The sequence below is a fragment of the Larimichthys crocea genome, chromosome XXIV (genome assembly GCF_000972845.2).
Source record: "Larimichthys crocea isolate SSNF chromosome XXIV, L_crocea_2.0, whole genome shotgun sequence".
Taxonomy (NCBI): Eukaryota; Metazoa; Chordata; class Actinopteri; family Sciaenidae; genus Larimichthys; species Larimichthys crocea.
This window is the reverse complement of record NC_040034.1, coordinates 12,650,127-12,667,806: the sequence shown is the minus strand read 5'-3', so window position 1 is coordinate 12,667,806 and position 17,680 is coordinate 12,650,127. Positions and strand designations below refer to the sequence as shown.

The following is a 17,680-nucleotide window of genomic DNA, read 5'->3' as shown; positions in this document are numbered from 1 at the left end:
ATTTATAAATAATGCAGCAGAGTCTCAGACAGAAGCGGTCTGTAAGCAGGAATGTACACTTTATGATGGTTTTATTCAAAGCAGTGTGTGTTCATTTTTTTTCCCTCTGCCCTTCCAGATTTCAATACCCGACACTGAAAAATCCTCAATGGAAGTTATTACATTTTCATGGAGTTAATCACATCTACATTAATACACCAAAACTGACAGCCCTGAATAAATTAAGATCACTAGATGAACTAGACTGTTGTATTCTAGTCTTTTACTGCTCTTAGGTTGTTTTTAAAGTGCCATTGAAACCTTTTGCATGATTGAATCGTATTTCTTTTCATGAATCGATTATCACATTTTTATTTCTATCATTCTATTTCATATTTATTTTCTTGCCTATCTTGGCCAGACCACTCATGAAAAAAAGAGATGTTTAATCTCAAATGTTCTGAGGTGAAATATTGATGATATAATGTAAGCACAGACTACAAGAATATCATAGTTTATTGATCATACTGAAATGTACATGACACTGACAGTCAGTAGTAGTTTCATAATGTGAAAAACAGAAGCCAGTACCGGACAACACTAATACAAAAATACTGAGCACTAAGATCGATTGCAAACAAAAATACAGTCTCTGATACTTCTGGTAACCTATGTAACAAAAAGTATTTTCTTTGACAAACAGGCATTTGAACTTTTCAGATTTATTTTCATTAGCTTTTTTCAGGCACTTTAGCTTATTGTTGTGACATACAGTACACACACTTACATAAATCTAAGTCCAGGATGTGAGATGTGTTGTGAGTTAAGGCACCTTGGTGATGATTAGTGTCTTTATTAGATTTTTATATTTATAGATCTTTATTCTCAAACTCACTAGCCTTCATATTGCACTGACACAGGTCTGTCTTATAAAGCATTTCTTTCAAACAACTTGTTGAGACATAAATACCTGGACAGATAAGAGATTCTATAGTAGTGTGTACAGTCAGTACCTTTATCTTTTTGTGTAAACCCTGTAAGACGCATGGTTGATGAAATTCCCTTGTATTCATAACAGCTATTATACATCACATCATCTGGATCTTCTTCATGCAAAGCTGACTAGAACTCCCAGGTGTTCATCCACTTTAGGCCAGCCATGACGCTGCCCAACTCATGTGCCAGAGGACCCGTCATGCCATAGGAGAGTGGATGGAACAGGTAGAAACTGACAGACAGAGAAAGGATTACAGCGACAAAGTAAAAGGAGAGTTTTTAACCTTTGTGATGAAAGGGATCATTTGAGAAAAAAGTATTAGCTTTCTTGCCAAGACTTAGATGAGAGGATTGATGTCTACAACAAGGCTCTGTCTAGTTTAGCTTATCATATAAATTAGAAGTAAGAGGAAAACAGCAAGCCTGGCTCTGTTCAAAAGGTAAAAAGAATCTGCCTCTAAAGCTCAGTAATAATCATCAATCTTATCTTGCTACAGGTTAAATGGAAACAAGATATATCGTGTTAATTAATGAGCTTCATCTTTGGACAGAACCAGGCTAGCTGTTTCCACCCTGCTTCCAGTCTTTGTTCGCAAAACCTCCCGAGCTCATGATCATTTGCAAAGTTTAAATCTACACGTCAACCCACAGCAGATAGAAACAAATGCAGACTTTTTATATAATGGATATAATGGATGTATAATCACAAGAAACCTCATGAAATGCAACAGACATCACACATTGATGATATACTGTTTACATACTGTTTGCATACAATAACGTTTTCCTTCACTGTAGTTACTCTGCTACTCATCTCACCTGTAAAGAACGCTGAACAGAAATGCCATCTGTCCGACTCTCTGCAGCCAATCAGAATAAGGTGGGCGTAGTAGCAGGTCGCAGCCTTTCAACAGAATGTCTAGAGTAATTCCTGTGAAAAACACATTTTTGTTTTTTTTTTAACTTTAAACAGAACGTCTAACAAACATGACAGCTTTGTCTATTCAAAGTCTGACACTGTGCACTCCCATCAGACAAAACTCAGATGACTGTCCCCCATATTCTAATCCAAAAAATATGAATTGTACAACATGAAAACAGATTACCAGCTAATAATGCTCCAAGATTTTGGAACTACAGTTCCTAATTCCCAACATTTATTTACATTTTGGCAAATTGGCTATTAAAAGTAGAACAAATGAGCTATTAGCACATCCTGTTTGCAATATACCCACGGATGTGCAGATAACCATCACTGGATTACTTTGATACGGAAGAAAACCCATGTGTATTCATGTGTATTATGACTATGGGTTCATATTTGACTTAGTTAGGACTCCAAGGAGTATGTCATGTATCTCTCCCTACAGCTCTCTCTCACAGTTTGAACACTTCAAGTCTATATAATGGAAGTAGCCACAATACAGTGAGAGTTGGTACCTGTTAGCATGCTGTTGAAGAGCATTGCAGGGAAGTAGTGGTGGTAGTAGAGCACACGGCCCATAGTATAGAAAGGTGCATAATGCAGCAGCCAACCGAGGAGTAGCAGTCCCCCTTCACTCTTCAGCACATGAGCATGCTCTGAAAGACACAGTTAAGATATTTAAATCATCTTTTTTTACTGCTGTTACAGCCATGATCAGTGCAAAGAAAAAAAGCTGTAACAATCAACGATCTTACCTATTCTTTTTTGGCTCAGTGAGAAACCTCTTTGGAGTGCTATTGATGCCACTGACACCATGATAAGATAAAATCCCAAACTGGCCAGGTTCACCCACCAGACCACCTGAAAACATCATTTCATCTTAGTTATTACAGACAGGCATGAAAACAGTAAAAAAAACAAATGCAGCAAACTTAAGACAGACTTACAGGATTCCCCAGCAGGTAAACACGATACTCTGTGTCATTCACGCCAGAAAACCTCAATCCCTTTACAGAAATAAACCAGGAACATTTGTAGTTAAAAAACAGTTTAATTTAATCTCAAGTTTCACACAGATCATTCAATGCACCTGATAGTTGATGGGCCAGTGCCAGGGTTTTGAGTTCATCTCATTGTCTTTGGGTTTCAAACCACTGTTACCCTGAAAAAACATTTTTTTTTATGTCAATAAATGATATCTGATAAAAACACGTTCTTTAAATCACAGATGGATTCACATCTTGTCTTTCTTACTCTTATCATAACAATGTGAGACTCCAGTAAGATCTCCAGAAAATGGGGCTTCAGCACAGACAAACTAATGTTGGGCACTGCCAGAACACACAGGAGGAAAAATAACACGTCGGTTAGTGTCTGACATTATGAAGTAAAGACAAAAAAAAAGTAGGAGCACAATATGTTAAACGTACGTTTAGGATTGATATGATCTTCGATGTTCCACTGAGAGCTCGGAGTCTCCTTCAAGTATGGACTACAGGTCACCTCCACCTGTTCCCAGCCCCTGAACACAAACAAAAAAGTGTGCTTTTGACTGTCACATACATGTAATGAACATAATCAATCCATCAAAGAGCAGAGAAAACTAGTTTTACCACTTTGGGAGAGTCTTGCCAGAGGAGTAAAGCACACAACCAGTAGCTCGGTGCAGAAAGCGGACTTTGCTACGCAGCACCTTCACCAGGTCACCCTTCCGACCTCCACACACCTCCACCTGCCAGAGGTCATTGGTGTCACCGGTGCCATTCTAAAGAGAGGCCAAAGGTGGAGATGTGTTTTAAAATTGGGGACATACAAATACGTTATTAATGCTGAATAAGGAAATTAACAGCGTGATATCTTCAAAACGTTATGGGCCCACTTACAATGCCATAGCCTGTAACCTGGAAGTGTTTCTTGGTGAGAGGAGCCTCATGGAGGTGACTGTGAAGGTTACGGGTTGTTCTGAAAGGACAAGGAAAAATGCACACAATCTGAACGGAAGTGACACAGGATTGTTTAACTCATTAAATATGTTTATCACACTGCTCTGAGGAGTCAAAGATACTTACTCTTTGTGCTCCAATCGAATTATATCACCATGACGAACCAGATCAGGCGTCCCAGATTGAGCTAGACAAACAATAGAGATGAACTCATACACTCATACATCACCTCCTTATGAACTGATATTTCTGAACAATAAATCCTCTCACAGTTAATATCGCCCTGTCTGTGAACGAGCCACACGTTGTTGTAGTCCTTATGTAGATAGGCTGTCACCTGTAAGGAAATAAAATCATCACAGGCGTAAGCGTATTTAATTATGTATGAGAAGGTTCCACACTTGAATGCGTAGCCTGACCTGCTGCTGCTTTGCTCCCACGCCCTCAGGGTATAAGTGCCAATGAGAGTGCAAATAGCCTCCAGCAATACGAAGGTTTTTGACTGTGATGGTGGAGCCGTATGCCAGGTCTGCATGAGGAGAACAGTGAGATATTAGCCTACGTCATTACAAAATCACAAGACACATTTACATTTGATAGAAAATGTCTTTGAAACATATTTCAGAATCAGAATCAGAAATACTTTAATAATCCCAGGAGGAAATAATTTGTATTATTATCGTCTCGTCTCATCTGTCATCACTACTCTGGGAATGTCTATATTTCTCTTATCTTCTCTTATTAGTGTTGTAATAAACAAAGCTGTAGCTTTGTGTGGTATTATTCATGTGTTTGGGACTCACACTCAGGCATGGATGCATTGTGTAGGTTGTTCCCAATTAGACGGGACTGAAAGGCTGAACTGAAGAAACCATCTCCTGGTCCACTGAGGAGAGAAAACAATCATGATTACCCAAACAATGGAGTAAATGTCATCACGCAGGTGTATCCATAACATAACAATCTGACGCACCTTTTGTTTAACACAACAAAGTGGACTGCAAATATTGTAACATAGAGGAGGAGCGGGAGCAGGATGAGTCCAACAACCCGAGCCAGGAAGTGCTTGGCAATTTCCACCTGAAGCCAAAAAAATAAAGGTCAAACCTCTACTTATCAATTACTCATTATCACTATCAGTTACCAGTATTATTACATATATTTTGCAGTTTACCAGTGAGAGGCTCAGGTCTCCCAAAAGTCTCCACAGGTCCCAGACTGTGTTCAGTCCCACTAACAAGATGACAAATAGACCCACAAACTTCACCCCCAACGCGCCAGCGAGGTTAACACCGGTCAGTATCAGCCAGAACCACCAGGAGGCAGAAAAGGGCCTGAAAAACAACAAGGAGGAAGAAAGTTCATGTGGTATACACAGTATGCCTATGTGCAACCCGTTACAGTGTAAAGGGTTGCACATAGGCATACACCATGTGAGCAAGATGTGTTGTTGTTGGAAGATAGACAAGTATGGCTTTAGCACTGTAACTAGAATTATATTAATATAGAAATTAATCCAGCTTTTTCCATAATTAGTCACCAAAATCTTCTAAATTAAGATATAAGAAAAAAGCAAGTCACACACGTGAGAAGCTGCAACTGCCTGTAACATTTCCTTTAGAAATTAGTGGATCAACTGATGATTAACCAAAATCATCATCTGTTTTTAAAAATAGTCTTCCATTGCCATACTGTTGACCAACTAACTGATTTATCAGTGCTGTCCTCCTACCTGTATCTCTGCCGGCTGAACTTGACCATGCTCAGCACTGCTGCCATGATGAAGAACATGAGTATGGGGTCTAAGAGGATGTACTGGGAAATGGTGATACAGCCAGTGTCTGTCAGGAGGGTGAATTCAAGCACAAATTAATTCTCTGAATTATAATAAATAGATGATAAATACATGTATGCTGCTAGACTTTTTTAAATAACTAAATGACAAGATACTCCTTGTATTTATCAAAATTGCTGTTAGTAATATCAGCAAGATACATTAAATAAAAATGGTCTGTATGGAAAATTTCTCTATTCCCAAAATGCGTATGTGCATGTTTCATGCAGAGCTGCACACTGTTTTTTTTTTTTTATTATTTAGGAAAAACAAGAGCATTGAAATGTAGAGCAATTATCAGTAGTGTATTGCATCTTTAGCATATTTTTGAGTTGTGCAACACTTTTGAACAGTTGACTACTCACCAAATATGAGCAGGGTGGCAGTGATGAGAGCAGCAGTGTGAGACTGAGACAACTCCAGCACTATGAGGTAGGCAAAGATTGGGAGGAAGGAACCCAAGACGGCACAAAACTGCAGGGCGAGAGGCAGGGCAGACACATCAGCATCATATTCTAATCAAATTGTTAAATCAATTACAAAAAGAGTTAAATTTTCTAGTGTGCAGAGCAGCTCACCCCTCTCATCCCCCAGTAGTTGTGGTGTTCATATTTATCTCCTGGCTTAATGAAAGGAAAGGTGCCATCATAACCGGTCATGTAGCCGGCGAGACCTATCAGCATCTGCAAACACAGTTAAAGGAAGGAAGATGAACACTCGTACTAGAGAGGTTTCCATCGAGACAAAAAGGGATAAACGTGTCATCTCACTTTTCCGAGAGGAGGATGGACGTCAAAGAAGAAGGTCCTGTTGATGTAGTAGCTTCCCATCTTTCCAAAGTGCGTTTCGTCCCAGCTGAAACACCAAAAACAAGTCAGCGTGTAAGAAAAGGCACACGAAATCTACACACACGCACACATGCGTGAAGACTCACACTCACCACACATGAGGAGGCTCGGCTATCTTGTAGAGGCGTGTGGAGAAAGACAGCCCCACCACCAGCATCAGCAGCACTCTGCTTGTGGCCTCATTCCTGACACTTCCTCTGGCTGCAAGCTGAGCAGATGTCCCATTTGAAGACTGGGTGTCATCTTCTGACAAGTGTCCAGATGTTTGACTGTTGTCTTTTGACAAATGAGTGGATGGGGGAAAGATTTTCCTGTTTCGTAGTGTTGAGGTATCTCCTGTTTTGTTCCATTGTGTTGTATGTTCTTCTTTTGCCATTAGGATATAAAAAAACTGTATTAAAATGATCAAGTCCCTTCCAAGACACTATCTAATCATACAGCTAATAAAAACAGCTAGTTAATGAGTGATTTTGAAGATGTGTAGCTGGGACAGCATAGACATTAAGGAGCACCAGGTGTCAGTTGTCAATATTTGTGTGTTACACAGGCGATATTGACAGTTAATGTCACACCTTTCCGACTCAACAAATCACCAGACATAATATTTGTTACATTGTCACCAAGCTATTTGGACATTTTCCTCTCGATAACATACTTATCCTAGGTTGCTATGGTTACTTTCAAAGCGCGTATCCGTCCGTCAAACGGCGGCATTACAAAAACAAACGACTAACGGTCACCAACTGTCAAATAACCGTTATTATTATTCAAAGATTCACATTAGCAACACAGCGAGAGCACAAGAGCCACCAGTTAGTCCAACCAAACACGTATGAAGCGCAGTGGATTCCGGGAAGTGTATTCCACTGTATTATTTATGTAGGCATGGTGTTTGCTCAGTGAACACCATTTCCCAGAATCCTTCTCAAACGGCTCCTCTTTCCCGGTTAACCAATGGGAACAGGTTATGGAAAAGCTGTGTAACGCTGTGCTGTGCAGCTCTATTTTAGGCACTAGATGGAGGTATAGTATGATAAATGATTTTAATGCTTATTTATTCACTTTCTTTCCTTTTTCTTCATTTTTTTTTAAAGCGGTGTTAATGTGAGATTTTAGAGTTTTTTTTTTCTCGGGATCGGCATTTCCGGTGCCTAGTTCTGACTTATTTATAGTCTAGACTCTGGAGATTATAAAGTCTGTGACTCATATCTGAAGTCAAATACACAAACACCACTAGTTGGAAAACTAATTGTTTTTTTTTTCTCCAGTACTGCCAGTACAATTTGAAGATACCTGTATTTTAAGTATTTTCTATTTTCTGCTTATGTAATGTTTCTACTTCAGGAAAGTATTGTACTTTTTTGGAAGCCTTACCTACTTTGCAGATTCAGATTTTACACTGTTGCATTGTGACAGACAGTATTCAATAATATTGCACTCTGAAATGTATCTTTCTGCATAAATAGGCATAAATACTTCTGATAGCTTGAAGTATATTTGGTTTAGATTAGATATACTTTATTCATCCCACCACGGGGAAATTTACTTGTTGCAGCAGCAGAGGAAAGTGTAGCATACACTACAGTGGTGGTAACAATTATGCACTTTTAATTTACTTACTCAGTAAAAACTTTATTTTAACATTGTGGTATTACTATCACAATGTATTACTAGTATTAGCACTGCTACTTGGCAGGTTCCTGTTTTGAACCTTAGCTCTTTTCTTGCATATTCTATGTGTGGCCTCTCACTGGGTAGTCTGGCTTCCTCCCACTGTCCAAAGACATGCACTTAATAGGTTAATTGGTAACTCTAAATTGCTCATGGGTGTGAACGTAAGTGTGAATGTTCTTCTCTATGTGCCCTATGATGAAATGGCGACTTGTCCAAGGTGTACCCCAGCTAGCGTAGGCCCCGGCCCCTTTAGCGGCCCTAATGAGGATAAGCTTTGGATAAGTTTACAGAAAATGGATGGATGATCTTACTACTTTTACTTATGTAAAAGCTCTGAGTATGTCTACCATCACTGCCAAGGACAAACCTCTGACCACTTACACAACAATGTGCCAACAATCCATATACCAAACTATTCAATAACTACACTGCTTGGTGTAAAGAATCGTCTAATGGCTTTATAACATGCTACAAACTAACTAACAAATGTACTGTTCTTGGCAGCAAGTGTCTATCTGAGTATAAACATGGTGAATGCAAAGCGTGTGTGGGTGCAAAGTAAATGATCAAAGAGATTGATATTTTTTAGGTTTTTATTTTGATGACTGATAGTGATTACAGTCAAGAGGTAAACAAAAATGAATGAGCATGATATTTCCAATGACCACAACTTTACAACAGGACATTTAAATCTCAAGTTATTTGCGGTTTTGAAAGGCTTTAAATACTCCAACTTTGACCTAAATGTTACACGCCCGATCCGGTTCATGCGATGATTTGAACAGCACAGTAACGTACAGTGGACATCAAGTGGAAACATTTGTAAGACTTTAGGTTCATAAGTTATGAATGCATGAGAGTGGTCATCAACTTTTGTCATCATCTAAAGTTAGAATTAGACTTTAATGTTTTTGAGCTGCTGAGTGATTATTTTTTTTACACCTGAATATAAAAAACAAAAGGGTATGATTGGGCGTACAGAAACCAAATGTGTAGACTGATACTGTCTGTGATACATTCATGACATAATGATCCAACAGAGACTAAAAGAAATAATGTTCATTACTAATATTTAGCCATAAAGTCGTGATGCACAGAAGTTGGTGCTTGCATTTCAAAAGCATTGTCTTTGTAATGAACTTGAAGAGACAAAATGTCTGCGATTAGAACAGTGCTGCCACTTCCAAAAAATATATTTCATTGTCTGCTCCACAGGGCAGGGTATACACACAGTTCCTCTGGTACAGTGTCAGCCACTCTCCTCATACATTAAAAGATATGCTTTAAAAAACATTTTTACAGACACGTATAAATCTACAAAGCTATAATGCCAGATTTTTTCTTACATTTTATGCTTTATGTCAAACAAAATATTGGTTGTGCTATAATGCATTAAGAGAATATGTAACAAAAATAATACATAGTACTAGATCTGTACAAAATATACCAAACCTCTCCAACGAAGCCTTTGTCTTTTACATGCATTCAGAGATGCACACATGGGAATGTGAGATCTGGAAACCAATTGCATTGCAGTGTAAAAATCCTTTTGCCTGGTCACTTTAAGCAGTGATACTTGTGGAAAATGTCAATTAATTCACCTAGAATCAAACTTCGATAAGTCATGGTACATATGTTTGTTTGTTTTTACAGTATAAGTATAAAACAAGTTAATACTGTTAAAAAGAAAAAAAAAGAATTGGGATCAGCAGGTCCATATTGTCCTACTTCATTGCTGGGATAAAGATTGTAAAAAATGGTGTCAAACAGAAGAAGGCAGGTAATACCTATTGCACCTTTTTTCAAAACATTACATAGATCATCATATACATCTACAGTCTTTCCAGGTCCATGTAAAGGCTGAAGTTTTTAATGTATAAGTTTGGCTGTGTTGACTTCGCAGTTCTTGATCCAGAGATTCTTCAGCTCGCAGTTAATCTTGAAGAACAGAAAAGTTTGAATTTCTAATGGTTCGTCAGCCGCTGGCATCCATCTAGTCCAAGGTCAGTGCTAATTACAATGACTGGGAGAGATAATATTGGTGGGAGGGTTTGACAGTGAAGCACAAGATGATTTATGAGTGGCCGATTTCTTATGACATTCCTTCCTTTTACAAAAGACATTTATTATCGCCCCATGCTGTCTCTGAGGTCAATTGCTGAGACAAATAAAACAAGAGGAATTGAGTGCGCCCTCTGAAATAGGTTGCTTTCTTAGTTTGCAGAGGCCCGTCATGTAAATGAAATAAATAACACAAAAAAAAGTGACAGAGAAAATAATGTGGAAAATATATCTGCATATCAAATTGCCTGGGGTTATTGAATAAGAAAAATCAGTCCACAAAATCCCTTTAAGGCAAATGGATATCTGGTGAATACTAAAAACCATGTAATACATTCACTGCACATTTCCAGGTCCTCTTGAGTGTGTATGAGGGGGATCTGAATGTGTTCTATGCTGAATGCAAGTGTGTGTGCTTTTGTATGTATGTGTGTGTGTGTGCGTGTGGTGAAACGAGTTTGGACGTCTCAGCGTTACTGTTGGAGGTTTAGTGCCGGGCCCCTGGGGAAAAGGGCAGATGGGTGTAAGGTGATCTTTGAGGGAGCAGGAAAAGCCAGTGCTCCAACAGTCACTGTCTCAGTTTTCTGTTTCTCCGAGCTCGGACTCTGGAATCGCTGGGATACATTGGTGTGGCTTGGCAGAGGCCACGAAGCCCGGCAAACAGGTGCACTTGTACGATCCCTCTGTGTTGGTGCACTGCCCATTCTGACACAAGGGCACCTTGTCGCTGATGTCCTCACACTCGTTTATGTCTGCAGGGAAAGGGAGACATGACGAGTTAGTCAGCGGGGAGATTTCACAGCTGAAACAGCTGCCTGTGCCACATCTGCTGCTGAGTGGCGGGATACTGGAATGCTAAAGTAATTCAGACTTCTGATTTCACTTTGCTTCCTTCATTCCTTTCTTCCTCCCTCCAAACTCCAACACCCTCTCTTTCCTTTGCTTCCTTCCTTCATCCCCTTTCTTTTCCTTAAAATTCCTTCTTTCTTTCCTGCCTTTGTACCTTCCTTTCATCTTTCTTTCTTCCATTTCATTTTACCTTTGCTTTATTTCTTCCTTCCATCTTCTTTCCTCCCTCCCCTTTCTTCTACCTTATCCCTTCTTTCTTTCCTTCTTTGCTTCCCTCCTCCTTCCTTCATCACTTTCTTTTTCCTTAATTCCTTCCTTCTTTTCTGCCTTTGTTCCATCCATCCATTTTACTCCAACTTTGCTTCATTTAACCCCCCCCTCTTCCTCGGTGTCTTCTTCCCTCTCACTTCTTCCCCACTTCCTCCTTCCTTCCTTTCTTCTTCCATCTCCTCCCTGCCTCCTCTCTCCCTTCAATTCTTTCTCCACCTTTCTCTTTCATTCTTCCTTTATATCTTTCTCTGTCCCTTCTTTTTTCCCCCCTGCCCCTCTGCCTCTCCCTCCTTTTCGTCCTTCCTTCCTTCTTTGAGTTTCAAAGTTCACTCTTGACCCTGGGAACTCTATCTGACAAATCACCCTCACCTCAGGGTTCATTTACAGCTGTTCTGGTGCTTTCTATCATGTCCCATGACCCTCATCAGCAGTTGAAACAAAAAAAAAATGATATGGGATCTCAAGAGTAAGTATTTTGAAAAAACAATATTCTTTTGAGCAGAAATCCTCTGCTTCTTAAATGCAAGGATTTGCTGCTTGTCCTCATCTTAAATGATAGTAAATTATAATATTATATTATCAGCAGATGAATCAACAATAACCCTCCATGACAACTGGACAAACTTCATGTGCTGACAAAGATCATGTGATGCGATCAAACAGCTACTAAATGGGCCTGGGGCTAAGGCTGTTGAAGACGTTATGCAATCTTGTGAGCAAAAACAAATGTGTTTAGATTTGTTCACATTTGGTGGTTTTCACTCAACTCCTATGATATGTTGCATATCTCATCTTGTATATCTTTGATTGAACAATACGTCATGTTGCGTGTCGGCTGGATAGGATGTGAACTTGAATTCCCAGCCATTTAGAGCACTGAACTGTTCAGGATGATGATAAAATTAACAATGTACTGGATTAGGTTTCCCTTTGGCCTTCAAGTGGTTTTTCTTTCCCCAGCACGGGAGGTCTGATTGTCATTTTATAGCATTCATTCTGAAATGGCCCTCCTCCTGTTTATGTCATGTTCTGCTGGGGAATCACTGGTGGTGATATTTATAAAAGGAGGCATGGCACAAGTTACACAGCTCCCACATGTTTCCACAGTGTTGGAATTCAATCACTTTCCTTGGGAAAATGTCTGGCCTTGGAGCTGATAAGCTTGTATGCAGACAGAGTATTGTAATCAGAGCATTTCATTACAACAAGACAGTCTCGCTTTTTTTACAAAGCAAACAAAGTACACTTAAAAGATATAATATCTCATGTAATACACTGAGTGGCTAAGATTCAAGGCCTCCTTACTCTTGGCAGTGTGCGCCTAGAGAATTTCAGACCAAAGGGTAACACACGGTGGTTTTGAGGAGTATACTGCTTTCATTAGTTTCCCATAAAATATAACTTAATGCAAGGTTGTAAAATTCAATGCTTCTCCTTGAGCTTGATGATACACTGCGAGTTACCTCACCGAAATTAATCCAAGACCTGGCTCCAAAAGGCTTAAACCTGAAGGGAGAGTTCACTATGGTTTGATGTCAAGACTCAACACCACATTTTGAAACCAGATTAAATGGTGATTGATTCCCTATTGATTTTAGGAAGTCCCCGAAAATTTTTTACCCTCTAAATTTGGGTGGTCCGTTGAGGAAAAGTTAAAAGATGCTGAGTAGAGAACCCACCTATGCAGGCCATCTTGTTTAGGTCAAATTCATAACCGTCGAAGCAGTCGCAGGTGTAACCTTCACGCACACGGACACAGCGTCCATTTTCACAGCCGTTCAGGATTCCACATTCTTCTGCTCGGAGGCCCTCAAAGCCTTCGTAGCGCTCTGATTGGACACAGAAATATGTAAGAAAACACATGTAAAAAAAATCTTGTAATACTGTTATTATCTAAAAAGAACCATGTTCTCTTATTTGCTTCATTCTACCATGAGGTCAAAGGTCAGTCAGTATAGAGAAGTCCTCAAAATGGTGTGAATTCTTATGGTGGGATCATATCCCTAATTGCTATGCTGCCTTTAATCCTGATGTTCTTTCAAGGAAGTTCAGCAGCCTTTCTTTTCTTAGCACATCTCTTTTAATTACAGTAAACTATGTTGTTCATATTAATTAAGGTACTTCTACTTGAGGTACTAGTTATTTTGCAGCATATATACATATTTTACATTAACATATGATGAGCTTGTAAAAAAAATGGAATTGAATAGTTAGCCCAACTGCAAATTAAATTTTAACTTATAACATTTTTTTTTGCCCACTTGGGGGCAGCGGAAGTAAGTTGTAAGCACAACATTTATGTATCATCATCCTGTTGATATGACGATAAGGCGACCTTATTAGTGAATAGTTGCTTATTTACACATCCAGCAGGTACAGAGCTCTGTTTTTGGTCTGTACCGACTCATTGATGGTTTTCTCTCTTCACCAGCTAAATGCTGCACTATGTTCACAAACTAGTTGCTAACTGGGTCTGTCTGCAGTTTTCTGAGGCTACAACATATTTTTAGGGGTGAAAAACAGTGACGTTGCAGTTTAGGCAGTGAAACAATGAGCCGAAACTCATCATAAAGCTCTGTACAGCAGATTTAGGTGATCATTTTCCGGAGCTTCATCATTCAAATCAACTCCTTTTACTTTGGCACATTGCTTCTGCATTGACATATGATACATATTTATTTTAAATCACTGGCCTTTAGGAGGAATATTTTGTTTTTTTGCATTATTATTGTCACTGACTGCAGCTCACAGTACCTGCACACCTATTAACATAATGGAAATGAAAACTCTGACACTGTCTAAGAAGCATACATACACCCACCAGAATAAGGAGACACTGGTTGTGGCTGGCGCTCCTGCGGACGTTGTATGGGGACACGGACACGTGGGTGTTGAACGCTGTAGTCATTGTCGTTGAATAAAGGAACACTCTCAGGAATGTCATAGGGTCCTGCAGGGTTGCCATAAGTGTCAAAGTATGGTGGAACAAAAGGCCCCACAGGATCTTCTGGCCCCTCAAGACCGTACTCATATCCTGGCCGCTCTCGCAAACTGTCTGAACCTCCTCTCCGAGCCAGGTTGCACATTACTGCGTAGTCCTCTAAATACAGCAGCACACAGAACAGAGTTATATTCTGGATATTAATTACAGTTTAATATAGAGACAGGAGTTATTAAGCAATATGTCTTATGTGCATCTCTCTTCTCACCAGAGTCTCTCCTTGGACAGAAGGCACACTGTTCGCTCCAGGCGATGCCGAACAGGCAGCAGCATTCAGTGTATGTAGTTACGCGTCCCTGGAGGGGTCCAGAGCACATGTTGTCCCCCTCCAGACGCTGCCAGCAGATATCCATGTGAACATCGTGATCAGGCTCTGGAGATTCTGGGAGATAGAAAGAGAAGAGACTGACAAACAGACTAAAAAAAAACTAAAGAGACAGCTGTCTACATGACCTAAATATCAAAGTGAAGGCATCCAAACTCTCATCTCTCATCATCTACTGCATTTAAAATGCAAAAACTGCAAACTGATTCACCGGTTCAGTGTGTAAGATTTAGGGCGCTCGATTTACAGAATATAGCAGAAATTGAATATAATATTCATAATTATGTTTTCACTGGTGTAGATCACCTAAAAATAATAACTGTTATGCTTTCATCACCTTAGAATGAACATTTTATTTCTATTGATGCTGATGAACTGCCATATTTCTACAGAAGCCATTTGCCATTTTGCTTTTTTTTTTTTGTTTGTTTTTGCATGTTTCGGAGCCTCGGTAGTTTCTCCTTCATGATAGGAAGGAGAGGGTGAGGGACAGGGTTCAGTAACTACACTGCTAGATGTGACTAAATCTTACACACTGGACGTTTATAATGCTTTGTTTGTAGGAGTAACAATAAATAAAAAAATAAAGAATTCGCTGAGAAAAGCTATAAATCCTCACATTTCAGAGAATAATAATATTGCTTGAAAATAAAAATACATTAAATTACTTAATGATCAAATTCGTTGTCTGTTGTTTGCGTTGCTAAACTAATTGATTAATCGTTTCATTCATAAATAGAATTTTTTCAGGCTTAATACAAGCAAGTACAATTTCTACCACTGTGAAACATTTCAGTTTCAAAGTTTGTCACACCTTCTGTGGTGTTAAGGCTGATGCATCGCCGCCGTGTGCTGTCCAGGACTAATGGAGGACTGCAGAAACAGTTGAAAGACCCGGCCGTGTTCACACACTCTCCATTCTCACAGGCATTTCCAAATCCACACTCGTCGTAATCTAAAAAGATATTTACAAAGAGAAGCAGACAGGCATCACAATACAAAGAAATGATTATTTAAATGGTAAATGGAATTTCTGATCCACTGACTCAAAGTGCATTTAGTGCAGATTCCTATGTCTGATATTCCTGCCATTAGACATAGGATAACCAATTATCATCTTGAATACAGTTTCATTTTTCATTTTTAAAATGTAAAATAACGTCTTCTTCTTCTTACCCACACACTCAAGCCGGATGTTGTCATAGTAGAAGCCACTGCGACAGTAGCAGGTATAGGAAGAAAAGAGATTTGAACACTGTCCGTTCTTACAAATGTCTGCACCAAACATCTCACACTCGTTTGCATCTGAGGGGAGAGAGATATTCATACGTTGGTATTACATGAGCGAAATGGAAAGTAACAGCAGTGTTTCCTCTCTTCAATCTTCTTGTAAGAAGCTGTCAGGACACACTACGGTTATAGTAATTACTCAGGTATGCAGGCAGGTATCCCATTAAGCCTTGGGCTCATAAATGCAGTGAGGGATTATTTCTGTCCATCTTGCTTTAAAAGTTTACGCAGGTGGAATTAAAACAGGCTGACATTGCACCTTTCTATGCCAAGGGAAGTTATAAAAGCTCAAATATATGAAGAAAATAAGTTAGTATGCAGAGTGAGAGTACCTATGTAAGGACGCTGTTCTCCCAGACCTGGTATAGAGGAAACAGGCAGGGACAATAATCCACTGCCATGAGGGCACAACTGGTTATAATCATCTGAAAAATAAAACAAATGGCTTCATTAGTGAAAGAAAAATGCCAATACTAATCACATATTATGACATGCACTGAATAATTCTGATAGATTAGATTTTTGTTGTACCTCTTCCTGGGACAGGACAGGCGTGAATCTCGCAGTTGTCCCCCCAGCCTGCCCCCACCGTGCAGCAGCACTCCTGTTTGGTCACGTTTCGGGACAAGACGTTGTCGCAGAAGTTGGCATCATTTAAGTTATAGTAACACTCTTTCCTCTCCTCAGCTGATGAAGAGAATGGAGGGACTCCAGGAGCCGGTTCAGGGGTAATATCAGCTGTAGGTGAAGAAAGAAAGCGGTTCTTTAGGTCAGGGTAGGTCAAAGGTCATGGTTAGCTACAGAAAGGCACGTGGAGATGGTAAGTATTCGGTAATTCAGATTGGATCTCCAAGAATAAAGTAAAGTAAAATAAAGTTGAGTAACACTTCAGTAATACTTCATTACACTGCTCTTCAAAATGTGCCCACATGCCTCCAGCAGGTATTGCATTACCCTCACCTGCCACTGCTGAGCCTGCTCATTTGTCCAAGCGCATGGGCTCAGGCATTTCGCCGTTAAGCTGCCGGCTTAGCCAAATGGAAACACTGGCTTGTGAGTCAACACACCATTCACTCTCACATGATTGATTAACACACGTCAAAAGCAAACAGCGGAATGTGGCAAAAAGGTACACAAAGGCATAGCTGGGGTTTAGTGCAGGGGCAGAAGAAAAAACATCCCTGCTGAGGGTGCGCCGCTTAATAATGTAAATATGGCAAATTCGTGTACGCATACGCCTATCAAGCAGGAGAGGTGATGGTATTTCCATGACTCAAAAGTCCTTCTTTTGTCAGTCTGAAATTGCAATGCATTGCATATTTGTAACCTCTGCACTGAAGATCATTTTAGCACGGAAGAGAGCAATGTGTCTCATTGTGGCCAATAGCTACACCTTATCCCTGTTTGTCTTGGTCAGGAAATGGGTTTGTAGTAACTAGGCCCTTAGGGTTTTTACTTGGCTCAGCTGAAGGAGTTACTTCATTAGTCATTTGAGGGATTAGGCTATTACAAATTTTTGTAGGCAACTCATCCAACCATAACGCTGGCCTATAAAACAAATGGAAACAGCCAGGTCAAAAGACACTCTAAGAGACGTGGAGTAAGTAATGTCCTCCTCGTCACCCTTGTTGTTTGGATAATGAGAGACGGCTCATTAAATCAGGGAAAACTCCGTCTCCCAGTGA

General features: G+C 39.7%; 2 protein-coding genes across 2 annotated transcripts in view; both read right to left on the bottom strand.

The window, feature by feature from the left end:
• Positions 1 to 477: 477 nt before the first annotated feature.
• Positions 478 to 7,375, bottom strand: pomt2 (protein-O-mannosyltransferase 2). The gene is made up of 21 exons (XM_019272404.2): positions 6,618 to 7,375; positions 6,448 to 6,532; positions 6,256 to 6,360; positions 6,043 to 6,151; positions 5,576 to 5,684; positions 5,018 to 5,177; positions 4,817 to 4,923; positions 4,647 to 4,729; positions 4,263 to 4,372; positions 4,114 to 4,180; positions 3,970 to 4,030; positions 3,784 to 3,862; positions 3,514 to 3,665; positions 3,331 to 3,422; positions 3,155 to 3,231; positions 2,991 to 3,062; positions 2,848 to 2,907; positions 2,656 to 2,761; positions 2,416 to 2,556; positions 1,795 to 1,906; positions 478 to 1,207 (listed from the first exon to the last, which is right to left on the bottom strand). Exons 1-21 carry the CDS (start codon positions 6,899 to 6,901, stop codon positions 1,102 to 1,104), a joined length of 2,277 nt encoding a protein of 758 aa, XP_019127949.2. The 5' UTR covers positions 6,902 to 7,375; the 3' UTR covers positions 478 to 1,101.
• Positions 7,376 to 8,778: 1,403 nt separating this feature from the next.
• The window catches only part of LOC104921405 (latent-transforming growth factor beta-binding protein 2), an 80,985-nt gene continuing 72,083 nt past the window's right edge, over positions 8,779 to 17,680 (bottom strand). The window contains exons 34-41 of the mRNA XM_019273079.2: positions 16,527 to 16,733; positions 16,328 to 16,420; positions 15,882 to 16,010; positions 15,520 to 15,660; positions 14,589 to 14,762; positions 14,201 to 14,479; positions 13,059 to 13,208; positions 8,779 to 11,012 (exon numbers count right to left, since the gene is read on the bottom strand). Of these exons, the coding sequence (XP_019128624.2) occupies positions 10,837 to 11,012; positions 13,059 to 13,208; positions 14,201 to 14,479; positions 14,589 to 14,762; positions 15,520 to 15,660; positions 15,882 to 16,010; positions 16,328 to 16,420; positions 16,527 to 16,733 (1,349 nt within the window). The 3' untranslated portion in view covers positions 8,779 to 10,836. The remainder of the gene's footprint in view (positions 11,013 to 13,058; positions 13,209 to 14,200; positions 14,480 to 14,588; positions 14,763 to 15,519; positions 15,661 to 15,881; positions 16,011 to 16,327; positions 16,421 to 16,526; positions 16,734 to 17,680) is intronic.